The sequence below is a fragment of the Cydia pomonella genome, chromosome 5 (genome assembly GCF_033807575.1).
Source record: "Cydia pomonella isolate Wapato2018A chromosome 5, ilCydPomo1, whole genome shotgun sequence".
Taxonomy (NCBI): domain Eukaryota; kingdom Metazoa; phylum Arthropoda; class Insecta; order Lepidoptera; family Tortricidae; genus Cydia; species Cydia pomonella.
The window spans coordinates 12,576,324-12,599,067 of NC_084707.1; the positions used below are offsets into that span (position 1 = coordinate 12,576,324).

The following is a 22,744-nucleotide window of genomic DNA, read 5'->3' on the forward strand; positions in this document are numbered from 1 at the left end:
AAAAGTTTAAATTTATATCTAAAAATTATTCTCAAAAAATTGTTTTTTCACATTATGTACCACAATATTACAAAAATATTTAGCTCAGACATGAAACGGAATGTTTTCAGCGGATCTTACACTGCCGGATCATCTAGTGATCCGAGTGAGTCTGATGTACAACATTCTTTGTTGTATGTGAACGTACCTTTAACAGACGCTTTCATTACTGTCACTGTCAAAACTGTCAAAACAGTTAAAACGTACCGAACTTACGTAGTTATTGCAGTATTTTTTCGTTATTTAAAATAAAAGTTTTCAATGAAAACGTGAAATATATAGAAGCAATTCGATATATACTGAAAACTTAATTCACAGGAATTCTTCCGTATCTCTGTTTTTATTATATGATGCGAACTTTGTTGCTGTATGAACACTTTGAAAAGTTATCGAATATTTTACTTGAATTACTACAACTAGAGTAGTAAATGTTTATTAATTAAAATAAATACGTTTACCTCCCGTTTGTGCATAAAACAGTCTACAACATGTTCATATATATGAGTAAAAAGGTACTTCTTTTTGTTATTCTTTAGGTTACTATGGAGACGAGACTTCAGCAATTTGCATTCTACGTAAAGAATGGTTTAATAAAATTTGGAAAAGTGTAAACAGCCCAATTTACCTAAATGCATATTTAAAAAAACCAATATTATCTTATCAGCAATGAAACACTTAAACCATTATAAGGGACATTCCATTGTGACGGGTGGGATATTTTGTTTTTTTTTTTACTTATACTATGTTTTATTTCTTCCTAACTGCTACAGTATTTGTATTAAATATTATACAGTCATAAAACCAAATAATCATTTTATACTTGAAACTATTGAAAAAAGTAATAAAATGTTTTTTCTCTTATCATTAGAAATAATGTGTATTAGAAGTGTGATGGATGGGACATCTCTAAATATGGAATTCAATATAAAACAGCTTATGTATTTTAACACCTATGGTGTCTCCTTCGCTGTCACCCATAAGTAAAAATACCTTAACCTACCCTTACCTTAAACACCTTTTTGGATTTCAGTTAACTGGCGAAGCATAGTGATACTTTACTGTTGTACAAACCTATGTTTAACAAATAAATCATTTTTTTGTTTTTGAGTTATTGGAATTTTGATTTTATTTCAATTAATCAAATTTGAAATTTAAATGACATAATCGCTTGGGAATCGACCAATCATTGAGTTGAATAATCAGCTATTTGCAAATCAGTTGTTTATTAATTTTTGCCCAGTTTCCACTGAATGCCACTACAATTATATATTATATATTTGCATTATATACTAAAAAATGACAACAAATCACAATCACATTGCTGTTAGATGCAGGTTGCTCATACTCAGCTACATAGGTTGAAAACATGTTTATGGACCTACTTATTGATAAAAACTATATTTTCAGATTGCCATTCCCAAGCAGTCAAATGTCACTTGTATATCATGGAATCATTCCTCAGGCTATATTGCAGTGGGCGGGGAAGAAGGAATGCTAAAAGTTTTAAAATTGGAGTCTGGTAATTTTTTTTCATTGTGTTATCCTAGAATAAGCATGCAGCAACATATAATTATGGTTGTATAAATTGTTAAAACCTACAAATCTTGGAATTGCAGAGTCATGAAAAATATTTAGATTATTCCAATTAGTACAGACATTAATATAATTATTTTGTGTAATTTATGGTTGACTAATGTTAGAATCTAATTTACCAAACTTGCCATAAATACTTTCTAGATACTATTATTGTTAATAAAATGTATCAATTAAAATGTTACAGGTGGTGGAGGAAATCTCTCTATGAATTTGAGTCTGGAAGGGCACACTGGCCAATTGCGTGTGGCTATTTGGAATGAGGTGTACCAGAAACTGACTACAAGTGATGAACATGGAGTCATCATTGTCTGGATGTTGTATAAGGTAGATATAACAATGAACAGCTTTATGTCAAAATAAATGTTTATTGGAAAAAAGTTAGAAACTTAATTTGTACTAACAGCAACCCTGTTAACCAACCATGTCTTTGAAAGTCACCTTTTAATAGTCAAGATTAAAAAAAAACATGATTGAAGCCTTATCACTTCCTTGAATTCCTAAAAATTCTGCATAAGAAAAAATATACAAAAATATCATGCTATTGGGTTGTAATTTTATTGCCATATGAAATCTGAATGTATAAAGGGTTAACAGTGCCTTTAAGGATATTATCAGCTAAGCTCTGTTCACAACATCAATCATTATGGTATTATCCTCCTAAGGTATAATCCTCCATACAAATAAAAATCCAAAATTTGCTAGTGACATTTGAACCTTTAGTGTTGGAAATAGAGTTGATTTTGTTTTGTAATGTAACTGTGTTCCAATTGAAAATTATTTAAACATAAAAATTAATAAGTAGGTAATTGAGACTTGATCCTAGGGGAGACTTGGTCACCCAAATTATAAATTCATAATTAATTGCCAATAAATGATAAATATCTGTCCTAAAAGGAACCAATCACTATAATGTTTTGATTTTAATAACATTACAGAGTTAGAATAGGTAATTTAGATCTATTTTAAATTGAATATAGCTTTATAATTTAGGAGACCAAGTCTCCCTACTATAGCCAGGACGATGAGCTTTAGGTTAATAAGCATTTTTCTAATTCTATTTATAATCTTTTCTTGTTCTTAAAGGGTTCCTGGTATGAAGAAATGATAAATAACAGAAATAAATCTACTGTCTCAAGTATGGCTTGGGGCTCTGATGGGCAAAAGATATGTATTGCCTATGAGGATGGTATGTTGCCCAAAAAAATACATTTATTCAATAAATAAACTAGATACAAGGAGATATAATAGAATATACAAACTAAAACTAGGGTTTTAAGAGCTTTTTATAAGAATTCTTTGCTTAAGCCAAGAATTTCTCTCCTTTTCTAGGTGCTGTCATTGTTGGATCTGTGGATGGGTCGCGAGTGTGGGGTAAAGACATAAAAGGGCCCGGCCTTACTGCTGCGCAGTGGTCTCCAGACAACACTCAGTTGCTGTTTGCTCTGGTTGGTGGAGAGCTGCAGTTGTATGATGACCAAGGAAATTTAACAGTATGCCAATGTCTATAAACCTTTACCCTATGCATATAATTTCACAATGTCTTTCTGTGTCAAATTATTTAATTCGACGACCAGTCTGGCCTAGTGGGTAGTGACCCTGCCTATGAAGCTGATTGTCCCGGGTAGCCTTATTGCGCTTACTGTGGGACTTAGTCAATTTGTGTAATATTGTCTTATAATATAAAAAAAAAATCGCACATATTACCTTTAAATCTTTACTGCATACGAAGCCATATATCGCGGATATGATCTTTATTGACAACTAAACTTTATTGATAACTAAAGTTCAAATTTCAACAAATATTTTTTATTGTAATAATAATAAATTATGTATAATGAACAATTAAACATCAACCCTTTATTGCACTAGCTTAGTAGTAATTAGTGGTACTTCGTAAGAAGAAAATTACCTCATTGTCTTCAGTGCTATATGCATTTCTATATTGAACTTATCAAATGCAACCTATGTTTAGAAAGATCAACTTCATGCGTAAAGACATAACATTGAAAATCAATAAATAATTTTAGCCAAGTCACCATTGTCGGTTCTATAATTAGGGCTGATTTAGACGGCACGCGAACTTGCATGCGATTTTAGTTACATTGCGGACTATTTAGGTTACAACCGGCCGACCGATAATATACCACAGTCAACTCGCATGCGAGTTTTCGCACCGTGTAAATGAAGGCATATCAATTTTTTTCTCATAATAACATACCGTTTGATAACGCTTTACGCGGTTATCACACTGATACGGATCCGCACGCCGCTCCTATGTAGAAGCGAGACAGCGCTATGCACGCTAAATACATAGTGATGTCCCGCTCGCACTTCTGGCGGCGTGGAGATCCGCATTCTATGTGGAGACCGCATAACGTGCCTCACAAGAACGAATTTTAATAAATTGAAAAATACCATCTGTATTTATTTTTTGTAGATGCCAGTTGCCATAAATGGTGTGACAGGATCGATGGAGGTGGTCGCAATGGATTGGTATGCCGGCAAGGCGCCGCCCAACCGACCAGTGTTGATGATATGTTACAAAAGTGGAATTATATTGCTGATGAAAAGTTGCGTGGAAGAAGGTATCTTAATAATGGCGTTTGAAAACATTTACCGGTTACGGCTTTTTCTAATAGAATAGTGGTGGAATGTTTGTCAGTGGCGTAGCAAAATGTGGGCGAATGGGGCCCTCGCCCACGCCACGCTAAAGCCAACCTTTTTATTACCTTGAGAATACACATTGAAAAGGGCCTCGCAGATGTGGTTTCGCCTACGGCTAGATTACTTCACGCTACGCCACTGATGCTTGTTGAGATCTGGCTAGGTAAGCTTTACGTAGTTTTGGCTCTCGATCAGATTACCAACCCGTTTACTCCGTAAAAAATGAACTAAAACGGAATGCTATTGCATATTAAAATTAAAAAAAAAATACTTTTTGTGTTTCGAGCTTAACAACGCATTTTTAATCTCGGAGAAAGACTGGCTACAGCAGTCAACAATATATTCTAGCTGCGCAAGTTTCTTGAACTTGTGAAATGTCTTGAACACTAGGGTTGTCTCTCGATCAGCACAGAAGATTAGGTAATAATAACCTCCGGTTTTTCTTTATGGATATTTGATGTGTCGATTAAATAAAATAAGCTACATAAATAAAATAAAACTGTTTTCAGATAGCATAGTAGTAGAAACCAACATGATGGCCATTGACTGCCATTGGAACCACAATGGAACTGTGTTGGCGGCCGCCGGGTGTACGTCGGACCAGACGAATGTGGTACAATTCTTCAGCGCCTATGGAGAGGTAAGACTACTTACATATTTATCTTGATGATTACTAAATCTTAAAATTTTAAAATAAGAAAATCGTATAAGATCAAAGGCCAAGCAACAAGAGGGTATAGAGGTATAGAGCCGTAGGGGGGGAGGGGGGGGGGGGTTGAAGATCTCATTTTTCGGCTGTCCGCGTATATCTTGAAAACTTTGCGTCTATGGCTGGGACTTTTAATAAGTTCACCTCCTACCTAGTCTAAACAATGTTACGAAGTCAAAAATTGTGTTACAAGCATTTCCCTCTATATTTTTTTTGAGCATTCGTTCCTGGCCTATTACTGCCTTGGACGATATTCAAAATGGTTTGAGGCGCCGATCCACGGCTCTGAGCTACCGAACTTTATTCGACAGTGGCAAATATTTCCAATAAGTATACGTAGTACTACGGAGCGCAAGACTTACACTATTTTAACGGACGTTTCTATCAGTAACAAATAACTATGTGCAAACCCATACCAAATTATTTTGAGCAGAATCTTCTACTAATTAAATGTACATGAAATAAAGGAATAACGGACAAATTTACCGTATCGGGGGTATTTCGAACTCTGCTATAAGTGCTATAACACCCAAGGCCAGTGATGTGAGCCGCGAGCATTATAGTAGTTTATGTGACTGCTACATAATAAAAGGCATTAAAAGACAGGAGTGTGGGCTTAAGAAACGAACGAAGTGAGTTTCTCAATAGGTTCACACGAGTGTTTTAATGCACATATTATAAACTTTTTATGAAATATTCACTAACCCAAATAACAGGGCATCGTTGCTCTCTTGGCGGAACTCGCGGACATGTCGTGGCATCACCGAAACATTTTTATCGCTCATTTTACACGAAACTTTTGCTATAGTTACTTTAAAAACAACAAAACATATTTATTTTATACTTAAAACTAATTAATAGATAAACTGTACGTCAAATGGCGGCAAATGAAAAAAAAATTCACGCATGTCACGCATTCGTAGTTTTTTTTAAATTCAGAGACAAACTAGTGTCGGGGGCCTATTTCAGTATCATTTGATACAAACTAACATGTAAGATATGTCAAAATTGTATGCAATTCACATTTCATTTCGAACAAAAAGGCATCTCGACTGATATTAGAATAGAGGTCAAATGGAATTGCTTTTTTTTTTCAGAGATGTTCCAAATTTGAAGTCATAACCAAATCTATTTTGATGTAGTTATGAAGCTATGGAAGGTAGAGGTAAGGAATGAAATCTCCACAGGCAGAACTGTTTCAAAAGTGTCCAGCTGTCAGCTATAAATAATAGTTCCAAATCCTTCATAGTAGCGCTAGAGTAGCTAAGAACCTAGGCGTTATTGACGGAGTGAAGTTTGCTGTCTATGATTTTTTTTTTAAAGTATTCTAGGTATTGTAGCGCTACCTATTTAAGGTTTTTTGATGGTCACTTTTTGGTACATGGAGATTTTATTCCTTACCTCTACCTTCCATATATGAAGCAATTACAACATCATCACAGATAAGAAATTTGTTGTAACAAAACAGTTTATCGTAATGTTGGCCATTATTTACGGATTTTGAAAGCATCATAGAGGGTTTATGATATGTGTGTAGATAAAAATGTTTTACAGTACATATGGGGCTACTTTATAGCACTAGTGCGAGAAGTAGCATATTACGTTACTGTGTCGAACATTTAAAGGGCCATATGTACTGTAAAACGTTGTACGATACATGTGCGAATAGGTAATTCGCAACTCGTGTCGATTTAAAACACTCCCTTCGGTCGTGTTTTAATTTATCGCGACTCGTTTCGAATTTCTTATTTTTCGCACTTGTATCGTAATGTACTATTCACTCAGGTACCTATTACCTTCCTTTACTGTTGCAGCATATTCGGACATTGCGAGTCCCCGGCGGAGCGATGCGCTCCCTATCCTGGGAGAAGCGGTCCCTGCGTCTCGCTATCGCCATCGACTCGTTCATCTACTTCGCCAACGTGAAGCCCGACCACAAGTACGCGTTCTACGGGAACACGCTGGCGTACGTGTCTGGCACGGAAACGGTTACTTTCTGGGATACAGTTACCTTACAGGTAGGTATTCATTTATTTATATTCCAGCCACGCGATAACCATCTACCTTCCTCAATATTAATAGAAACCATTTAGATAAAATAATAGAAGTATTTTAATGGTCAATAATATCAAGATGCCTAAATAGGCGAGTCCACACAGAGCGAGCATACGTGTGATGCAATTTCCTGGCGCACAAACCGGTTATTGTAGACGTGCCTTGGCCGAAACGGCGCGCGCGTTAGCCTCGCCTGAGCGCGCCGTTGCAGCCGAGGCACGTCTACACTACGATTTGTAAGAGACTTTGAGGCCTACATTGGGCGGGCGGTGTATTCGAATAATCGACATTATTCTGGTTTTGTTAAAGTAGAAAATCAAATCTAGGTAATGCTGCTCATGCAGACACTATCAGTAATAATTATATTACTGACATTGGTATGAAATGGAATTAAGTTATATGAACATTTTAATAGAACAAATGAAGACAATATGCATTTTATGCAGGTCTATTTTTTTACTAAGTGGCTGGACTGTATGTGAAAGCTATTATTTACGCGAGAAAGAATTCATGTATTTAGCAATAGCAAAGGGAATTTGAAATAGTGGTGGACTGTCAAAGAAATCTTTGTAGCCACAGTAAATTTACTGCCAATTTTCGACACATGATTAAAACTTTTAGAACGCCATTTGACTTTGATCCTTATTCTATCACTGATATGTGTTAATGGCGCCATCTTACCGGGCATCGGCTAAAGGTTATGGCGCTAACGCTCGAAACGATGCCCGGTAAGATGGCGCCACTTTGTGATATTTAACAAAATTAACACAAATCATATCAGTGAAAGAATAAGGATCAACATCAAATGGCGTTCTAAAAGTTTTAATCATGTGTAGATTTTCTTTGACAATCCACCTCTGTTTCAAATTCTCTTTGGCAATAGTAGCAACCCACAAACAAAAACCTACCAAGAAATACGAAATTGAGTTATTGGAGAATTAAATGGTTTCTTGCGACAGTTTGAGGTTAACACGGGTAATGAATAGAATCAGGCGTTACTTTGCGGAAATCCATACAAATTAAATCGAAACTTATTAAATATTTTTTGTTTTTTAAGTGGGTATTTTATTGTTACAGTCGTGGGTGAACCACATTCCGGACGTGATAGACATGTGCGGCACGGATGAGTACTGTGTTATCGCCACACTCAATATGCTGATTATCTCCAATCAGCAGGGGATCCAATGTGACGGTTTGTCTTGCTTAATTGGGCTTGTTTCGATCGGGATATTGACCGCGATTACCTTTTGTATTATTTTTCGAGCTCCCGATATTCAAATCAACAACACAGCAGGACGCATGTAACTGCGTCGAAATATCGGGAGCTCGCAAATAATACAAAAGGTAGTCACGGTCCATATCTCGGTCGATATACGTCTAGTGAAACTTCAACCGTGAATCGTGAATCATTCAAAACTGTTTTGCTTAAGAGCTCCGTCAACAAAGTTTTGTACGTAGCTCTCAAAATTAGCCAATAGCCTAAAGCGTTTAAACACAAATTATACTACTTAAGATTTTTGTTTGTTGTTGAATATTTACTTTCCTCTGCTTATATTATTCAAAATGGTTTCTTTTTTTAGCTAAGGCTGTAAGTATACCCATGGTGTACGTGGCTATCAACAGCAAAGCGACGGTGGTTGCGGCGTCGAAAGAATCATTCCTGGTCTGGAAGTTTTCTACGCCGGCTAGACCAAGTAAGCTTGCACATCATTTTTAACGGTCCTATATATAGTATTTATTAAGTTCGATAAAATATGATCACAGGTGCATTTGTTTTGTTTCGTTCAATTAAAAAAAAAAAGCTGCCAAGTGCGAGTCGGACTCGCCCATGAAGGGTTCCGTACCATTTATGACGTATTAAAAAAAAACTACTTATTAGATCTCGTTCAAATCAATTTTCGGTGGAAGTTTGCATGGTAATGTATATCATATATTTTTTTTAGTTTTATCATTCTCTTATTTTAGAAGTTACAGGGGGGGGGGGGCACATTTTACCACTTTGGAAGTGTCTCTCGCGCAAACTATTCAGTTTAGAAAAAAATGATATTAGTAACCTCAATATCATTTTTAAAGACCTATCCATAGATACCCCACACGTATGGGTTTGATGAAAAAAGATTTTTTGAGTTATTGGAAACCTCAATATTATTTTTGTAGACCTATCCATAGTATGGGGAACCCACAATTTTTTTTTTCTATTTTTGTGTGAAAATCTTAATGCGGTTCATACAATACATCTTCTTACCAAGTTTGAAGAGTATAGTTCTTATAGTTTCGGAAAAAAGGGGCTGTGACATAAACGGACATGACGAATCTATAAGGGTTCCATTTTTTGCCATTTGGCTACGGAACCCTAAAAATAACTCTCATTCCTACGGCTGTTTTATACATTTTGGCTGATCGGATGATTCGAAAGTCGATATTTTCTATGGGAGAGCCAAAATGGCCAACAATAGTTATTAAAAGGTGCTCAGCCTACGTAAAATTTGGCTGGGGTAAAAAAATAACCTATAGTATAGCAATAAGGTAAAATCAGAAATTTCTGAACGAATTGACTTTTTAAAGTTTCGCTGACAAACTAGCATACGACCTGCCTGACGGTAAGCAGTAAACGTACCCTATATGAACACCTTCATCTGCAGAGGTGCTACATTCGCATTGCCGGTCCACTCGAAAACTATACATCGAGTTTAAAAAAAAAAACCTATTGTGATCCCTTGAGAAAACCTTGACAGGTAGTTTGTTCCACAGTTGAAGCTTTCGCGGAAGGAAATTACATATAAACCGCAATCTGGTTTATAACCATAAGTACGTTTGCAGGAAGCACAGAACATTTATTTCGCGCCGACGGGACGCCGGTAACAGCAGGAGACGTCAGTTATCAAGACGATACCATTTGCTGTATAACTTGCTCCGACAGTCACCTGCTGGTCGGTAGAGATTCTGGCACGATTCTCTTCTTCTCACTTGTGAATTTCAAGAAGATTACTTCGATCAATATGAACTCGAGACCGTACAAATTGGGACTTAATTCTAATTCCAGGTACGTTTACTAAGTCTAAGCTAAAATGAATCCTATTAAACAGCGTTTTACTTGAGTTGAGGTAATGTGAATTTTCTATACAGTAATTACAATCCATATTTCAATGACTGCGCCAATGGACTCGGCCAGTAGGTAGCGCGTGTACAGATTGGTGCTGTGCTGACTTTGAATATATGTGAAATGTTAACGCGAGGAATGCCGAAGGACCAGAGGAAAAGCGCAGTCCAAGAAATACAGAGGGACTATGGCTATGAGAAAATTAAAAATGAGAATAAAATTAAAAGGATGTTAATTATGAGGCCGACCGTACCTGGGTATAGATTCCGATTTGATAACGGCGGCCGCCGTATTTAATTTTTGGTTCGTTCTTCTCTCTCCTTACTCCTTCACACTCACGTTTATCACTCTCGTTTATTATAATTATTTCATTGTATTATTCATATTATCAGGAAAAAAGTATATTGATTTTTCACTTCATTGACGTTGTCCAACCATTGACATGTCTTTAAATTTTTAGCTTTTTATTTTGCGTTTAAGTAGGTCGGCAAAAAGGCGGGTGATATGAGAATAAAAATGAGGTTGAATAGAGTAGATAGTATGAAAGAAAAGCGAGCGAGATGGATGAATATGAATGATAATGAATGAAAAAAGGGCGCGAACATTTCCCCCCCGACCTTAAAGGGTTCCTTTAAAGGAAAGAAAAATTAAATATAATAAATAATAACCCTTCTCATCAAATTAAACGAACATTCACAATAATATAGCGAAATAATGAACTAAAGAAAAAGTATTATTCTAACGAAGTATACTCCTATTAATTATTGGTTAGGCAGAGGGCATAATCGCACGACAGGACGGACGAAACTTCCATTATTTGTCCTGACAGTGACAACGCGGGTTGAGCCGTCCTTCGAAGGATGTACTGCCTCTACGACGCCTAAAGGCCATGAAAATGGCGGCGCATTATCTACTTTTATGACAACCACTGTACCAGTTACGATAGGAACTGATGGCGTGGTCCATTTAGCTCGAGACTGCAACTGATGCAGATATTCTGCACGCCAACGTTGCCAGAAGGACTGCACTATCTTATCCAGAAGTGCATGTCGGTCACGCAAATTACCTGACTCGACCAATGGAGCAGGTAAGGACAACAGCGGAGCAGTGTTGAGGAAATGAGCCGGGGTGAGAGCTGAAGGCTCAGCGGGATCACTACTCAGAGCTGTCAGTGGTCGCGAATTTACAAGGGCCTCTATCTGCGCAAGCGTAGTCAGAAGCTCCTCATATGACAGTATTTGCGTACCGATTACCTTGAAAAGGTGATTTTTTACTATTTTCACCATGCTTTGCCATGCGCCTCCGAAGTGTGGAGAAGCGGGAGGAATGAACTTCCAATCAATGCGGTTCTCCGCGAGCTCAATCTCCAAATGTGGACGATGACCGTCTAAAAACTTGTAGAGGTCACGCATGTAAGAGTTGGCACCGGTAAAATTAGTCCCATTGTCCGAATATATGCATTGTACGGGGCCACGCCGCGCCAAGAAGCGCTTTAAAGCAGCCAAAAAATTGGCGGTACTCAATTCCGTCGCTATCTCGATATGAAGGCAGCGCGTCGTGAGGCAAGTGAAAATGCATAACCAAGCCTTGCGACTCTTGACTCCTCTGCCTCGAGTAGGAGTGTACTGCAAGGGACCTGCATAATCACACCCCGTATGTGTAAACGGTTTATTCACTTGATTCACGCGACAGCTCGGTAAGTCTGCCATGAGCGGGAGAGACGATTGTGGATTCGCTCTGAAACACGTGTTGCATTTGGCAACGCGGTCGCGAATGACACGACGAGCCGACAGTATCCAATACTGAAGCCTAAGTATAGTCATTAATGACTCAGGACCAGCGTGCAAATGCTTTCTGTGGAAATAGTCGACGATCATATTGACTACATGATCACGTCGTGGAAGCACAATTGGGTGTTTCTGCGAATATTTCATGTCAGCATTTGACAGCCTGCCTCCAACACGAATCAGCCCGTCTTTATCTAAGAATGGTTTAAGCTTTTGCAAGGCAGGTGAGCAATACCTTTTGCTCTTTATTTTATCAATGTCGTCGCTAAAGTGTTCACTTTGCAACGATGAAATAATTTTACCCTCAGCAAACTCTAGGTCATTTCGGGAAAGTGCTGAGAAGCGCGGTTTCGGTTTAAGAATGCGGTACACGTATACAACGATGCGCAATAATCGAGACCACGACGATATTCGCTGAGCGAGTGAATAAAGTGGTGACTCTGACACATCCGTATTTGCAGCGTGTGCAAGAGGCTTAAGCTCCGGCACTTCACCGATGGACTCTCGATCGAGCTCCCTTAAAGGCCATTCCGATGGATGCTTGGAAGCCCAAGCCGGTCCCGTGAACCACAAAGGATGGTCCACGAGCTTAGTAGGCGTCAGGCCACGGGACAAGCAATCCGCGGGATTTTCTAAGCCCGCCACATGATGGAAGCAGTTGGCCGGAATAGCTTCGATAATCTTAACTACCCGGTTGGCAACAAACGTTTGCCAGCGGTGGGGGGATGACTGAATCCAGCAGAGAGCAACTTTCGAGTCTGTAAACGCGTAGACCTCGTTAATGTTATAACGAGGTTCGAAGTTATCTTGCACCTTCCGCATGAGCTTTGCCAGGAGGACCGCAGCACACAGTTCCAATCTCGCGACGGAGACTGTTTTAAGGGGACAGACCTTTGACTTGGAACACACCAGCCGAACTGCCACTTCGTCTCCCTTTAGAACCTGAAGGTATACGACGCCTCCATATGCACGCTCGGATGCATCACCGAAGCCTAAAAGGTTTATAGTACAACCCTGTGCTACTCCAAGATGGCGCGGTATTTGGATTCCATTGAGCTTTGGAAACTCCGAACAGAATCGTTCCCATAAATCCACAATATGGGGTGGGGGAGTCTCATCCCAGTCGCATTTGATCAACCAAAGCTCCTGGATGAGGAGTTTTGCGTATAAGACAACTGGAGCTACTAAGCCCACGTTATCCCATAGACGTGCCACTGCGGACAAGATCGTCCTTTTAGTGCACGTTGAGTCTGGCTCTGTCACCTTGAAATGAAAGTAATCACCAGATTTATTCCAACATAAGCCAAGGACCTTTTGGGAGACCCCTGGGTCGATTTCAATGTCTACGGAAGCCCGATGCGAAGCAGGTATTTCGCGTAGCACGGCGTCTGAATTGCAGGTCCATTTCACAAGATCAAATTGACCGCATTTGAATAAATCAATCAGCTCCTTAGCCGCGGCGATAGCAACAGACTCATCCTGCTGCTGCGAGTCATCTGACATAATGCTAAAGCATACGTCATCCATGTATGTACAAGAGGACGCGATCGCCGCTGCCGTTGGGTACTTATGCCCGTCGTCTGCAATTAGCTGACGGACGACGCGGAGCGCGTGATAGGGACTCGACTTCATACCAAAACACACGCGATTAAATTCGTATGTGGTAATGGGATCTGCCGGGCGGAATCTATATAAGATTCGTTGAAACTTGCGTTCCGCTTCGCGAACACCAATCTGTAAAAACATTTGGCGACAATCGGCCGAAAGCGCTATTTTGAATAAGCGAAAGTTCAGAAGGATTGAAAACAAATCCCCTTGAAGATTGGGCCCTGAGTGCAAAACGTCATTCAGCGACAGACCTGTGCTTGTCTTGCTACTCGAATCCAGGACCATGCGCACTTTGGTCGTTGATTTGTCCTCGCGTATGATAGCATGGTGAGGAATTATGTATGCGACAGCTGGAGAGGCCTTCATGGAGATAGTTACCTCCGATATGTAACCCTTACTGACGTATTCACGAATGATATCGTCATAGGCGGCACGTAACACACTCGATGACTCTAGCTTTCTTTCAAGGCAAAGAAAGCGCCTCTTAGCAGCAGAATGCGACTCTCCGAGCTTGAACACGTCATCTCGGAAAGGCAATGCGACAGTATATCTACCATTAGCGTCGCGCATAGTGGTGGCGCGAAAATAATCCTCGCATTCAAGGTCATCTTGACTTTGAGCGGGCGGAGCGGATATTTCCTCAAGTTCCCAAAACCTTTTGAGAAGGTTGTCTGTGGTGTCTTGAATAGAAGTACAACATGCTGAAGTATATTTACGCGGTGACTGTAAAGCAGGGACCGAACCCATTAAAATATACCCCAATACTGTCTGAATAGCCGGTGGCAGATAGTCCACATCGCTTTTAACAATGTGCGGCAGTAACAAATGTGGAAATATAGTTGCACCCACCAGTACATCAATTGCGACGGGCGTATCCAACGTGTCGTCAGCCAAAGGGAGGCCATGAACATGTGTTAGGGTTGACATGTCCACCGGCACTGATGGCAAATCGTCGGTGATGCGATCGACCACAAAACTCGAAACGTCAAAGTTGACGTTTTCGTCGAATCGCGAAAATATTTTAATATCTGCGTTACCCTTAACAATTTTTTTAGTTTTTCCAATGCCAAATACAGCGCTTGGCTTTTTATCAAAATTCAAACCTAAGCGCTTACAACACTCCTCAGTAATGAAGTTACTTTGTGACGCGGTGTCAAGTAAACATTTGACTACTTGCGTGCCACCCTTATTATCGCGGACGATAACCTTTGCGGTGGACAGCAATACCGTATCACACGAAGATGTTGAGTTTTGTTTTGACATCTTATTGTTAGAGGCCGCTAGTGCTTGAGTCACGATAGACGTGTTACAAGATGTGCTTTCCGGCGGCGGTGAAGACGACTTAGCTACGGCGCTCGCAGATGCACTTGACACATCAGACGTCGTAGCTCTTTCATCCTTGTCTTTGTCAAAATGCAACAGAGTATGATGCTTTTGATGACAAACTCGACATTTCACCTCGGAATTGCACTCGCGGGTGCGGTGTTTGATACTTAGGCAGTTAACACATGCCTTAAGCTCTTTAGCGCGTTTGAAGCGTTCAGAAGGCGTTAAACTGTTGAGGGACGGACATTTAAATAAATGTTCATGAACAATATTGTCACAAATACATTTAGTAGTGCTCGCGCAAGCAACATAACTTTGTAGTTTTGGTGCGGCACTACGCGGCTGAGACGACTTAACACCTTTTTCGCGCGATGGATTTGCTGCGGCGGAGACGACGACGGTGCTTGGTTGCACATTTTGATAAATCCTAAACTGACTCTTCATAAAATCTGTCAAATTGCGGAAGGTAGGCAATTTCGTATCTCGGTGTAACATTTCAAATGCTCGAAGAGTTTCCTGGTCTAGCTTCTTTAATGCCATATGAAGGAGCATGAAATCGCATAAATCATCGAGCTTAAGCGACTTAAGCGCATTCGCAGCTGTGACAAACTTATCGATGAATGTTTGAAAATTAGACGAGGAAGCGGGACCATTAATCTTTAAATTGAGCATTTGATCCATGTAGGTCGAGGCAAGAGTGCGCTTGTCTTGAAATCTGTCAATTAGACTATCGATGATAAGCTGATAGTTTTCAGCGCTCGGAGTTATACCCGCGATGACGGCTTGAGCTTTTGGTGACAATTTCCCAATAAGATAGAAGAGCTTCTCTTCATCAGTAAGCGACAGATTTTCGTGCACTCTGGATTTAAAACTAGCGTAGAAAAGCGGCCAGTTACGTATATCTCCATCGAACGCTACCAGTTCCATCGTTGGCAAAGAAGGTCTGGCTCTCTCCACTATAGAAGGCAGCGAAGAGGCCGGCGGTGCGGCTGGTTGCAGCCGCTTAACCACTCTCCTGATGCGGCAGTACAAATCTTCGAAGGCTATAATCGGCTGATAATTAGGGACAGCAGCCGCCCTAGCTCTTAGCAATGTGCGATTATACTCATTAACCACCTCTTTGAACTCTGAGCGGAGTTCGTCGATAGTGTCAGCAGCATCAAGGAAACTCTCGCGACTGGCTACATCGGTATCGACAACTAGCGATTTTTTGTAAATACCCTGGACGAGTTCAAAGAAGATATTGCGTTTTGCTTCAAGCATCGACAGCTCGTCTTCATAATACGCGCTGTCGACGCTTTCGATATTTCTTGTATCTTTCGCCATAATGCAGGAGACGGGTTAAGTAGTTTAATTTTATTTATGCGGTAAAACAATTTATGTTCCTATGAATAAGGATTAACTCTTATAAACGTATACCTAAATTGCGGGTGCGATTAAGAAATTATATTTAGGTAATTAATTTATAAGGGCGGCGCGGCGAATAGTAATACTCATACAAATAAATACCTAAACTGCGGGAGCGATTAATATAGAATAATTTAGGTAATATTTATAAGGGCGGTGCGGTGCGGGAGGAGAACGATTAGCAATGAATGTATGAGGAGAGAAGAGGGAAAAGAAAAGAGTATCCGGTTCGAAGGACCAGAAATGTTAACGCGAGGAATGCCGAAGGACCAGAGGAAAAGCGCAGTCCAAGAAATACAGAGGGACTATGGCTATGAGAAAATTAAAAATGAGAATAAAATTAAAAGGATGTTAATTATGAGGCCGACCGTACCTGGGTATAGATTCCGATTTGATAACGGCGGCCGCCGTATTTAATTTTTGGTTCGTTCTTCTCTCTCCTTACTCCTTCACACTCACGTTTATCACTCTCGTTTATTATAATTATTTCATTGTATTATTTAATTCATATTATCAGGAAAAAAGTATATTGATTTTTCACTTCATTGACGTTGTCCAACCATTGACATGTCTTTAAATTTTTAGCTTCTTTATTTTGCGTTTAAGTAGGTCGGCAAAAAGGCGGGTGATATGAGAATAAAAATGAGGTTGAATAGAGTAGATAGTATGAAAGAAAAGCGAGCGAGATGGATGAATATGAATGATAATGAATGAAAAAAGGGCGCGAACATGAATCGTACGTGACATTTTACGACAAAAGATTCGTTTATTTGTAATATTTATCAGAGTTCCACAAGCAGAGGCAGTGCCGGATTAACCATTAAGCAAAATAAGGACTTGCTTAGGGCACCACGTGTAGGGGGGCACCAAAATCGAAAAAAAAAAAAACGCGCATGCTGCATCAGCATCGCAGTCGTAGTGTAGTTCTTATGTACACGAAACTTTTTGATACGTACCCAAAGCTGGGCACCGTTAATCAAATATTTAACTTCGTTAATCGTTAATCCGCTACAAAAAAAGTTAGCTTCGTTAAACGTTAAAGCGTTACATTTCGGAAGAATTAACGCAAGTTAACGTTAATCTTTAATCCGTTAATATGTGTAAAATTACATTTTTATATCGTTGCGTTAGTGAACTTAAAAGAAAGGTTATGAATAAAACAAAATACTTGTATAATTCAAATGTGTAATTTAATCGTCGGGCATAAGGTGCATATTCCCCTTCATGAACATTAACATGTTGAAGTTCTCGTCTGAAAGCGAGGCTCTTTTTGGTGTCAAAATGTCTTTACCCGTGGAAAATAAACGTTCAACTGCAGCGCTTGAGGGTATAGCAGTATTGTATTTAATAAATAGATTTATGAATATTTGTTCCCCGAGGAATGCAGCATCGTTGAACGAGTCTTTTGATTTCATGTCCAGCCACATTTTAACGAGACTTTGCGCTTTATTCTTTAAAGAGTTGGAGCTCTTTGGTTTTTCTATAGACTGAGTGACAGAATTGAAAAAGTCTTCCTCCTCGTCATCATCGTTGTTACTCACATTGCTTCCTCCGCCACTTAAACTATCTCTGTCCTTCGAGTTTTCCGCTGCTTCTTGCCGTAAGGCATCTTCTACCCTTTTTTCCATGCACTTTCTTACTGCATCCACTCTACTGCTGTCATACGTTTCCAGCCATATCAACCGGAACTTTGGGTGAAATGCCGCGGCAAGTTGGCACTGTTCATCATTCAGGAGTGGTCCAAATCTTTTCTCTATGCCATTTAATAAGGCATTGGCTAAAGCTGTGCAATTTACTAGGCCCTTAGATTTAATATTTTTTAATTTATAGACAGTTGCTGCAATCGTCGGTAATAGTGATCCGAGATATGCTTGAGCTTCTCCTTGGATACGATCCAGGGCATTCGCGACAGGGGCCATAACCTGTAAATAAGTATTTAATATAAGTATTGATACGATGTGGAAAGAAAATAACTTTACTAAAACGTTATTTTAAACTATGTACATATATAAATTTACCTTTGCGTACTCCTTCATTACAGTCACATCTTGGTCATTGAAAGTTACAATTTTTAGTTGAGTCATAACTCTGTGAAGAGAAGGCCTTTTTGTTTCCAATATAGCGTTGAGAACGACAATAGCATCATAAAGAGAGTTCCACCTCGTCGAATTTGGAAGGACAAGTCGTCTGCTTAATTCAGCGTGAATGATATCTGCTGCTACCGTGCTACGTGATTGCTGATTCCAGAGAGTACGTGCCTTGGCTAAGGCACTTCTGTAGGGAGTTTTGAAAACAGTTATGTGTAGAGCAGCATCTGCATCTTTGCTAGCGACCAAATTGAACGTATGTGCAGCACATCTCATGTGAACTGGCAAAGTATTAAAGTTTTCTAATATCTGTTCATTGATTTCATTGCACTGGAGACGATCAGGAGCATTCAGTATGTTTTCTACTGAAATAAATTCTAAGTCATCATTTTCTTCTGAGTTTGGATTTAAAAGATTGGCAATATCAGGGTCAGACTCAGACTCTAAATCACACGATGGCAACTCTGGAAGTATGTCGATCTCCGAGCCGAATTGCACAAATGCCTTTACAAAGTTACTGCCATTATCCGTAGTAGTCCTAAAATAAAATTAAGCCAGCTTTTTAATGTATGTATGAATGTGGTTTGTGGTCTCACTTGTATACGTGCGAAAATAAAATAACCTAACCAACTTGAAAAGTTGAAAATCCCCCGACATTTACATTTCAAAGTACAATATCTCCTAAATAAAAGGCTAAACCGATTTTGATCAAACCTAGCTAAGAGCATTCTCGATCAAGCCAGCTATCAAACCAAAAAAACTAAATCGAAACCGATTCAGCCGTTTAGGAGCTAGGATGCCACGAAAAATAGTAATAGTAAGTCTATTTTACTGACCTTGTGATTTTTTTATCTATGTGAAATTCATAGTGAATATCTATCATTGCTTGGGCCAGGATGTCGTATGTATGATGACCTTTTAGGCGTATGCACGTTAATACTGCATGCATTCTGGCTCTTGTGATAGGATCTAACCAGTGAACTGTCATGCCCAAATAACTTTTGTTGTGAGCTGACCAACAGTCAGCCGTCGTTGCCACCCAATTAATTTTTCCAAGTAAACTGAAATTAAAATCATAAACAACACGTCACGTTTAAAAAAAGCTATAATAATAAATGAAAATTATATACCTACACGCATACCTATTTTATGAACCCCTAATTATTTTAACTTTCAAATAAAATTATACCTACGTAGGTTACGTAAGGCGAAATTTATCTTTTAAAAATAAATAGAAAATAGGTATTTATTTTAGTTACTTACCTAATCAGGTGTTGCTTCAATTCAATGTGTTCGTCAGTAATGCGTCTACCTAAAGTTCTTCTTGAAATTGAATTTTTGCTCGGGTTTAAGGTTTTTATCAACGCACCAAAAGACTTGCTTTCGACTACATGTAAAGGAATCATGTTTGAAACAAATAAATTTACTATACATTTTTCCACTTTGGCTTGGGGCACACCGCTGCCAGTAGCTGCAATCCCGAATGATTCCCCGATGCTCAGCTGTCGTCCCTGTTGTATTCTTCTTTTAACAGGATTAGGATTACTGCAACTTGTGCTATCATCGTCACCGTCAGAATGAGTTCTCCTTTTTGTCTTGCCCCGGTTAGAGCCCGCCTTAACAATCTCTTCAAACTGTACGTACTGTGACTCATGTACCCTTCTTACATGTTGTTTCAAATTATTCAGGCTTGATACATGAACTTTTATTTTGGTGTCTTTCGGCAAGCATCGCTTACACGCAAAAAGTATTTGCTGGCCCGATCTGGATACAAATTCCACATACTCAGTCAAATGTGGCCATGGATTCTCATCAGCATTGCTGGAATTCGATTCCATATCTTCCATGATACGGTTTTAATTACTAAACTGCACAATACACTATTTTTAACTAAATTACACTCGCAAACAAAACACTCGTCACTGTAAGCACCGGCTCTAAGTAATGAAATGATCAAACGAAAAAATTTTTTTCGCAGTTTTCTCACTCGCACACGCCGGCCAAATATATCTAGTTTTGTTTTTGTTTCACGCGCTGCCACGCGCCGCCCGGCACTTGTCATTTCATACTTGTCTGAACCTGTTTTTCGCGCCGCGCCGCGGTTTCGTGCGGTAAATAGTAGGCATTGGATTAACGATTAACGGACTTCTGCACATTAACGGAAGTTAACGTGTCCGTTAACATTTTTAAAAGTTAACTTAAAAGTTAATCCGTTAATCAAAATGTTAACTTCGTTAATTAACGATTAACGGATTAACGAGTTAATGCCCAGCTATGTACGTACCCAATAATAACGAAGGGTCGTAAGAGATTGAGGACACGTAAACACATCTCCAACCTTACGCGGAGGCCATCAAAGCTTTAGCCAAAAAATCTTACCGTCGGGCTTATGGCCAACCGATTTTCTCAACGTAGATTACCTATTTTGTAGCGTATTTTGCTCTCTTGCACACCAGATGTGTCGGCCAAGCCGAGTTGCTGCAGAGCCACGATCCTGCGACCTAATTGTCAAAGTGTTATAAAGGGCCCCTCGAAGGCCAAAAAACAAAAGTATCTTAACAAGCTGCGCTTTCGAGTTAAGTCAAAGGCCGAGTAGTAGGAGGACCGTGATTACATAGGTTCGATTTCAAGCCACTCTTTCGCAGTTCGGCGTTAGGCCTTATGCGACGCCAGGCCTTCTACTTTATGCAAACTGCCTCACTTTCGCTTGGCCATGGATTCAAATCCATGCTGTCCTCTCTCGCAGCTGGGCTGCCTTGCTCACACCTCGCCATTGGTTGTATTATATGATAACGCGCCGCGATCGGACGCTCCGGACGTCCAGCTATTTATACCTCGCCATTGGTCAAATTCAAGCCTTGCTTTCTTCCAGCTCGACCTTTGGCCTCATCCGTAAGCGCCGATCGAACACTCCGCGCGTTCAGCCTTAGACTTTGCCTTTAAAAACACTGATTTAAACTTTCACAATTTAGGCCAATCAAATTAGATCCAAAAATAGCGTTTTGAGAAATAAATTCCCAGCAAGCTGGAAATTGTTTTAATACATTTATTTGGTCCTAAATGCGTGTCATCCGAGTTTTCTCTATCCCAGGAAGTGCATACATTTCCTTCGGATTGCCAAACCACTCGATGTAGAAGGAGCCCACTATCAATTACAATAGCACTTGGTAGATCAGACACTGGTAAGAAAGCGTTTTAGGATTATTAACATGATTTTACCAAAAATAAAAAATGTCGACCTTTTTTTACAATTTACTACAAACACATATTAAGGTGCCCTGAATAAATATTATAGGACATTATTACACAAATTGACTACGTAAGTGAATCAATCAATCAATATATTTTATTGCAAGAGTAAAATTTTTTTTTATACCACCACGGTGGCAAACAAGCATACGGCCCGCCTGATGGTAAGCAGTCACCGCAGCCTATGGACGCCTGCAACTCCAGAGGTGTTACATGCGCGTTGCCGACCCTTTAAAAACCTGTACACTCCTTTTTTGAAGAACCCCATACTGTAGACTCTCGGGAAAACCTCGGAAGGGAGCTTATTCCACAGCCGGAGCGTCCGCGGGAGGAAATTCCTCTTGAACCGCACAGTACGCGACCATTTAGGTTCTAAGGTGTGAGGGTGAACTCCCTGCCGACGGCGAGCGGTGCGGTGATAGAAAGTGGCCGTTGGCATCATGTCAAACAATTCCTCAGAGCACAGCCCATTGTACAAGCGGTAGAACACACACATGGAGGCAAAGTCTCTCCTTAGACTTAAAGGTTCAATACCGCTTGTGAGTTTGGCATCGTCAACGATTCGCACAGCGCGTCTTTGGACAGAGTCAAAGGGTCCAAGCTGGCATGCAGGTGCTCCTGCCCAAAGGTGACAGCAATACTCCATATGGGGTCTGACTTTATTGAATTATATTTCGGATCCTCAGATCAATTTTAATAATACTCGTAATTAGAACAAATTTTCCGTCGGCCGTACAGTTTTCGATTTACAAGCAAAAAAACTGAAAAAGAGGAAACATTTATGCACACCTCCTGGAATGAAGCAAACTCGGATTACACGTATTTTTAGGTCCAAACTCGAAAAAATCTAATTGTATTGGTCTAATACACTTTAGTTTTAATATGTAGTAGTATAGTTTACATAGTTGTATATTTAGTTTAAAATTGGCCTTGAAAGTTGCATAATTAGATAATTACCCTCTCCTTTGTATTATGTTAAGTTGAAATATGTATTTCTCAGTAAGTGATTATTTGTACACATTATTATTAAAGAAAACGGGACTTAATCGCGTTTGACTAAGTTCTAAAATTACCTCCAACGTCAAAATAATGATGTCGACTTTACACAGTCTTCTCC

The 22,744-nt window shown here is 39.5% G+C and overlaps 1 protein-coding gene across 2 annotated transcripts in view; it reads left to right on the forward strand.

Moving 5' to 3' along the window:
- Nucleotides 1-95: 95 nt before the first annotated feature.
- Nucleotides 96-22,744, forward strand: part of LOC133517733 (WD repeat-containing protein 35-like) — a 36,491-nt gene continuing 13,842 nt past the window's right edge. Inside the window, exons 1-11 of one of the 2 annotated variants that reach the window (XM_061851115.1) lie at nt 96-551; nt 1,447-1,558; nt 1,820-1,959; nt 2,719-2,821; nt 2,965-3,125; nt 4,073-4,220; nt 4,809-4,939; nt 6,823-7,026; nt 8,141-8,255; nt 8,644-8,757; nt 9,884-10,106. In XM_061851115.1, the coding sequence (XP_061707099.1) occupies nt 528-551; nt 1,447-1,558; nt 1,820-1,959; nt 2,719-2,821; nt 2,965-3,125; nt 4,073-4,220; nt 4,809-4,939; nt 6,823-7,026; nt 8,141-8,255; nt 8,644-8,757; nt 9,884-10,106 (1,475 nt within the window). In that variant the 5' untranslated portion in view covers nt 96-527. Of the gene's footprint in view, nt 552-581; nt 749-1,446; nt 1,559-1,819; nt 1,960-2,718; nt 2,822-2,964; nt 3,126-4,072; nt 4,221-4,808; nt 4,940-6,822; nt 7,027-8,140; nt 8,256-8,643; nt 8,758-9,883; nt 10,107-22,744 lie in introns of those variants that run through there. The other variant, XM_061851116.1, reaches the window with a different exon arrangement.